General features: G+C 42.1%; 1 protein-coding gene across 1 annotated transcript in view; it reads left to right on the forward strand.

Annotated features, from left to right (window-relative positions):
- The window catches only part of tnfsf12 (TNF superfamily member 12), a 6629-nt gene extending 1026 nt beyond the window's left edge, over window positions 1–5603 (forward strand). The window contains exons 2-6 of the mRNA XM_035675245.1: window positions 1032–1113; window positions 2885–2941; window positions 3091–3114; window positions 3218–3345; window positions 4482–5603. Coding sequence (XP_035531138.1) covers window positions 1032–1113; window positions 2885–2941; window positions 3091–3114; window positions 3218–3345; window positions 4482–4757 — 567 coding nt within the window. The 3' untranslated portion in view covers window positions 4758–5603. The remainder of the gene's footprint in view (window positions 1–1031; window positions 1114–2884; window positions 2942–3090; window positions 3115–3217; window positions 3346–4481) is intronic.
- Window positions 5604–6582: the final 979 nt, after the last annotated feature.

Consider the following 6582-nt stretch of genomic DNA (forward strand, 5'->3'; position numbering starts at 1 on the left):
GTGCCAGTTGTGCTCCAGTTTTATCTCAAATTACTGGAAAGCCTCAGCTATTTGGCATGTGAGCACTTCACTGCGCAGAGGCTTGAGGCATGAAACAGGCTGGATGATAAAGTGTGGCAAGTGTACATTATTTGCAGCATGCATAGCCACTTCTCATGCACAGGTCGGGGTTGGATCCTTTCAGTCTGGAGTTAAATGTGCACAGAACAGTCCTGAATACTGTATAATTTCATGCAAAGTGCAGTTTTAAACTTCTTGCACTTGCAGCAAATGTTAGGCTCCGGCATGAGGTTGCATCACAAGGCAAATCATTTCTCTAAAAAGCAGCCAAAAGGAGCTGATGGAAATTCTTCTGGTTTCAAGTTCACAGTATTTACAAAACCAGGTTGCACTGGATTTGAGATCAGGGACAGGTTGGCTGTGTATTATGTTGACAGACCTGCACACACACAGTTTCTCACTCAGACACACACACATGCACAAACACCCCAAAATTGGACACGTGGAGTGTTGATGCTGGAGCCTTTCCCAAGGGGCCCCGTTCTGTCCATTTGACCGTTGGCCAACTCCTGATGAGAGCCAGTGAGTGAACGTCTGGAGAGTGAAGAGCAACTCGCTGCCTTCATTTCCACAGTAGCAGTAAATTTAAACACACTGCAGCCACTTCTCCTCTTACTTCACATAGGCCTCCTTCGGTCATTCAGCGGGCCCCCAGCCAAGGATTTAAAACTTTGCTGGCTTGACAAAATTCATTTCTTTTTCAGAAAGGGAGTAAAGACATGTGAGGAATGCAAAGCACTAAAAACATGCATTAGGTGTCGCAACCAGTCTCTGAGGAAGTGGTAGACCCATTCTAAAGCTAGCATGGCAGCAGTGGCAGGATACTGGAAAAGACGAGCCTGTTTATGTGGCTGGCTGGCTGGAAGAGGCCGTCTGTGGCTGCGTGGGATCAGTGCCAGCAAAAAGTCATAATAAGCTTATTGGGCATTTGTTAATCATGCGTTTTTTTTTGTCTCTCTCTCTTTCAACAGGTCAATACACAGAGGAAGGCCATTGTTCAGCTCATTCTGGAGAAGAGAGAGCTGCTTGTGGGGCAAAGAGTGAAAAGAGACGGTATTGCAAATCAAAAGTCTTCCACAGCTGCATTTTCTAGTCTTCAACACCACCGACATATAGAAGTTTTCTGCTTTTTAGCCGCCCCCAAATCACCACAGACACAATACTTACCAACTGTGCTCAGTTGGTATTTTTTTTTTTGTACATTTTTTTTTTTTGTCGGGAAGGACATTTAACACAAACGCTGGCCAGTCTTGGCCCACATGCCACTTTGGTCAGGTCTAGTGGGCCGCAGGCACTACCCGCTGCTAAAAGTTGACACAGGAAAAAGTAGGCAGCTGGATGACTGTTTCAGAAATTACAGGTCTGACCAGAACGGCCTCGAAGCCCAGAAAACCAGCTGGCGCGGGAGGGAGGCCTTGTTGCACGCTTTTGGGCAATGAAATTGAGATTTTTTTTCCCCCCCCCCCGAGCACACGACTGACACAGCTATGATTTGTTGTGAAAGCGGTGATATTTGATGACCTATCATTGCAGTATTTATAGCCTCTGCTTGCGTCACCATCACGGGATTGCTTGATTGTTCACATTTTGTCCGAGAATGAACCCTCAGACGTTTTCATGCTGGATTTCAGCAGACGGATGAATATCCAAATTTGACAAAAGGATTCATTTAGAGAGCTGCGACCCTTGCCAGAATATCTATATTGATATCCTGCAGATATGAGCTTTTTTTCATGTGTAACTGATATCTTACTTTGTCTTCCAAAACGCATTAAACAGTGTTCAGAAATTCATGGCTATCAATGGGGGGAAAAAAGACGCACAAACAGCTTTTTCCAGTTTGTGGAAAGTTGACCACCGCAGTGCAGCGTTTCAGCAGGACACTGCTGTTATGTTCTCTCCCGATGACTGACAGCTTAAGTCAGGAAACTCTGGCTAGCCTGAGGGCTTTACGCCCGCCCATAGCAAATCCTAAGTCTACAGGGTCACCCACCTGTGAGTTATTTTAGCAGGGACTTAATATTCCTGTATGATGGCGGAGGCCCGGTGTTTGGCTGCTCCGTCTCGAAACATAAAGCACGTATTTCACAGTTCATATGTACAGTATTGGGGTTGTATCTGTGTTGGAAATTGCTCCCCGCAGGCCAGATTGCAAAGTTAAATAAACCTTTAGAGAGTAACAAGAGCAGGCATTCTGGAGCTCTGGCCTTTTAGTGTTGTGTTTTATTTATTGTATTTATCCGAACAGGCCCCTTAGCTGTTGCTTCACTCTGCTCTTAATCGACTCTTTTGGGTCACAGAGCAGCCAAGGACCTTTTTGACTCTCCTTTTCCGGCACTTCATTTCTCTTATTAAGCGTTCTTAGCATTTGTCTCTCAGGCTACATTTAATGCTTTCTCATTCAATTTGCCTCTGTCTATCTTGTCCTTTCCTGCCCCCCTCCACAAGACAAACACACACACACAGCTCTCCATCCCCCTTCAACTCTATTCTTGCCTCTTCTTTCTCTGCATTCTGTATTTTCTAGATGACTGCGACCAGCTGGCACTAAGATTAGCCCCCACAGGAAAAAAAAAAAAAAAACAGGCACACACTTCTGACTGAAAATAACAGTTTGAGGAAATATATTGAAGCACGTGAAAGGAAATCCTTTGCCCATCTGCTAACCGCATTAAAACGAGCCAGGTTGAATCTAAATGGCTGCAAATTAACACACCATGTTATTAGACAGATACAGATGGGAATGATTGTTTTATCAAAAAAACCACAGACGTATTTTCTCTGCCATTCAAACTCATATTCTGTCTCTCCTTGCCTTCCGAAGGGGGGACGGTGCGAGGGAGGAATGGAAATGGAAAGAAAGCGGCGTCTCATTTTGAGAGTAAGTGGCTTGGCAGATCCCTTATAGCAGTCTCGTGTAGCATCTGCTGAAGTGGTTTCAATCATATACCCCTATACGATTGCACTCATAAAATCTTAATTGACTTTCCCTTTTCTTTCTCTTTGAATGTCTCGTTTACTTTCCACCAGTAACCAAAGTCTCCTCTCAGCAAGGTAAGGGTCATAAAAATGAAGGATGGAGGATAATCTGTGAAACTCTTGTCTATGAGATGATTAATCTTGGATATATGTGTGTTTGTGTGTGTGTGTGTGTCAGTGGGAGAGGGCGGAGTGATAAAGGGTTGGGAGGAGAGGACGTTGAATATGAGTAAAGCAGTGAGGTACAACAAGGAACAAGGCACCTTCACTGTGGAGAAAGCAGGCGTCTACTTCCTGTTCTGCCAGGTGAGTTTTTGCTGGGAGTTGTAGTTTTCTGACCGTGTTTGACTACAAACGACACCAACATCACTCTCGTCATCCTCACGTTCCCCACACGCCACATTAATGTCAGATCTCCACTTTAAAGCTGAACTAATCAATATTTTCATATTAACGATGGATAAAATGAATATGTGTAATATTGAAGGAGCTGCTTGTAGTGGCAAGAGAGAATTATCTAGAAGCAGCAGGCAGCTGTTTTCAGCTTCAGAATACCTAACAAACACAGTAAGCAACTAACTGATGAACACAGCGGAGATAAAAAGCCATGAATTTCACTAAGGAGTTGGTGGAGACCAAAACAGAGCTAAAAGTAGAGTGAATGTTGAACTTATATTCAGCAGGTGGCCAGAAACACACCTCTAAATGAATGCTAATATTGTTTGCCACAACAACTTTCTAGGGCGACAATATGTCAGTGTTGTGTTTAGAGCTTGTTCTGCTGCCCCCAAGTGGCCAAAAAATGCTGCTTTAAATCTCACAATGTCATATATTTATCTTGGAAATTAATGTCATCATATAACACCTTTAAAATATAGCAGATTCTTACCAAAATATTAGTGAGTGTAAGTCAGGTACTCAATATTGGCACTGTTTATGTTAAGACAAAACCACTGATTCAGAATGTCAAATGGAAAATGGATTGTTATTGGAATTGAATTTTAATATTCCTCAATGTGATAGGTATTGAAGGACGCATGATTGTTTTATCAGTAACCAACATTCAGTTCATTCAGTTAGAGTTTTGGGATGTAGCTCCACACCAGTTTTCTGACCTATTGCAGCTTTATAAAAACAGCCTTTATTTTGCTCAAACATCAGTCATACTGTACTGGTGTGTATCATGTTTTTTGGAAAGGTGGATATCAGGTTTCGGGTAATCTCATGTAGCCAGGCCTCTTGTCAAGTTGACGGAGGTCTGGAGAAAATCTAGCCAAAAAAAAGAAAGAAAGAATTCCGATAGCAGGACTTTGGAAGTTTTAATACACTCACTTGTACACTTAATACACGTTTCTTGTGGATAGTTGAAACGAAAAAAGTTTTCCTTCTGTCTCTGCTGACCTCCCTTGATGAGATGAAGATCATCTTCTGTGTCTCCTCAGGTTTTGTTCAATGAGCAACAGTCTCAGTATGTGAAGCTGGATGTGGTGACCAGCGGCCAGAGGCCTCAGAAGCTGCAGTGCATGGAGGGTTACGGGACGACCCCCTCCGCCGGGCCGCACCCTTTCCACTTCCTGAAGCCCTGCCAGGTGTCCGGCCTCCTGCGATTGGACAGAGGCACGGAGCTGCAGGCCATCACAGGCCCGGCCTTCAGACTCCACACTGTGGGCAATCCTTCAGCCTCGCCTCACATCTTCAGCATCTTTAAAGTCAACTGAAGCTTGGAATCTTTTAACACAAACTTGTCTGAGAACAACAAAATATCACTTGTTTTTCTATGGATGAGATTTTTGTCTACACGGTAAAAGTCATAAGCAGTCGTGGGCATCACATCGTGCCACAGCCTCTTCCCAAAGACCTTAATTTGAAAGACAAACCTGACATTTGTGGAGGTTGTTGTGGAATTTTTCTCTGGACAGCGGTGCTGTTTTGGAACGCGAAACACAGACTTTTGGATTAAAACCAAGACCCAAAGTGGCCGAAAGGCCTCGATGAATGTCTGCCGAGAGAACAGATGTGATGGAAGCTGTTCTGTAGATAAAGGGCTTCATATAAAAAAAAAAAATACTTGGATGTTCATCTTAGCCTTTCGTATCATGTAATAAAATGTGCTTACACTCTCTTTATAGGACTGACAGTAAAGCTGTGCATGCACCTTCCACTTTTATATCAACGGTGCCTCAAGAAGCTGAGAGCACGTCTGCAAGCGTCAGTTCTCGACACTATAAACGGCCTACATGAGTTGTCAGTGATATTTTATACAATTCAGCGTCTGCGTGTGTTTGTGAAATCTAATGAATCAAACTTTTTTTGTTGTTGTTTATACTGATTTTATGATTACAATGCAATGAGTGTCTGAGTGTGAAATTACCTACATTTCCTTTGAATACTTTGTATATACTTTTAAACACGTGCCTATCAAGTCAGGAGCTGACAGAGAAAGGGGAACATTTTAAATAACATGGATGTGAAATTTGATTGTATGGTAGTTTTATGTATAGTATTGGCTTTATTGTTTAAATGCAGTTGCAAATTGCAAGCTTTAAATACAGCTTTGTCTCTTTTCTGCCTGCTATCTGTTTGACGACACAATAACCATCTCTTCCAAGCCGTCTGTTAATCATTAGATAATTGTGAATTTGCCATTGAGAGTCAGTTATTAAAGGTCCAGTGTGTAAAATTTAGTAGGATCTATTGGCAGAAATGGAATATAATATTCATAGATGTGTTTTTATTAGTGTATAATCACCTGAACTTAAGTATTGTTGTGTTTTTGTTACCTTAGAATGAGCTTTTTATATCTACAGAGAGCGGGTCCTCTTCCACCGAGGCTGCCATGTTGATCCGCCATGTTTTTACAGTAGCCCAGAATGGACAAACCAAACACTGGCTCTAGATAGGGCTTTTTTTCGTGTTTTTTGTGGGTTTTGCAGCCACCATATTTTCTCCTACATGCTTGGAATGGGAGGGTGAGGTGAGGGCGTTACACTGCTAGATGCCACAAAATCTTACACACTGGTCCTTATTAGTATTGAAGAGGCCCTCATATGCCCACAGCTAGTGTAAGTAAAAGTTGATTTTGAATGGAAAACAAAACATTGTCTGGGACTTTCTGATTCTGTGACTAATAGTTCATCGTGAAAAGTGTTTATAGGCCTATAAGTGCTAATCGTAGTATAGAATTAAGATTAGTATCATATAGTTCTAATATAAGCCTATTGCAAATTAAGAATTTATGTGAATTTACCCAAATAATTGACTTACCAGGACAGTCTACACAGTCATGCTACTGTCTCTATGAGGCTGTACTTGAGTTAAAAGCTAATGCTAATCCTCATGCTAAATTGCCAATAATTACAATGTTACCATGTTCTCCATATTAATGAAGCAGAGCTGAGGCTGATGGTAACATTATTGGTGGAGCATTTGCTCATAAACCAAAATATTTGAAATTAAAACTCTTGATGCTAAATTATGGCGTTACGGCACCAAAGTCTGTAGGATCCATCCTCTGAAGAACAAGAACGTATGTACCAAATTTAA

The sequence above is a fragment of the Morone saxatilis genome, unplaced genomic scaffold (genome assembly GCF_004916995.1).
Source record: "Morone saxatilis isolate NCDOM2014 unplaced genomic scaffold, NCSU_SB_2.0 Contig4, whole genome shotgun sequence".
Lineage (NCBI taxonomy): Eukaryota > Metazoa > Chordata > Actinopteri > Moronidae > Morone > Morone saxatilis.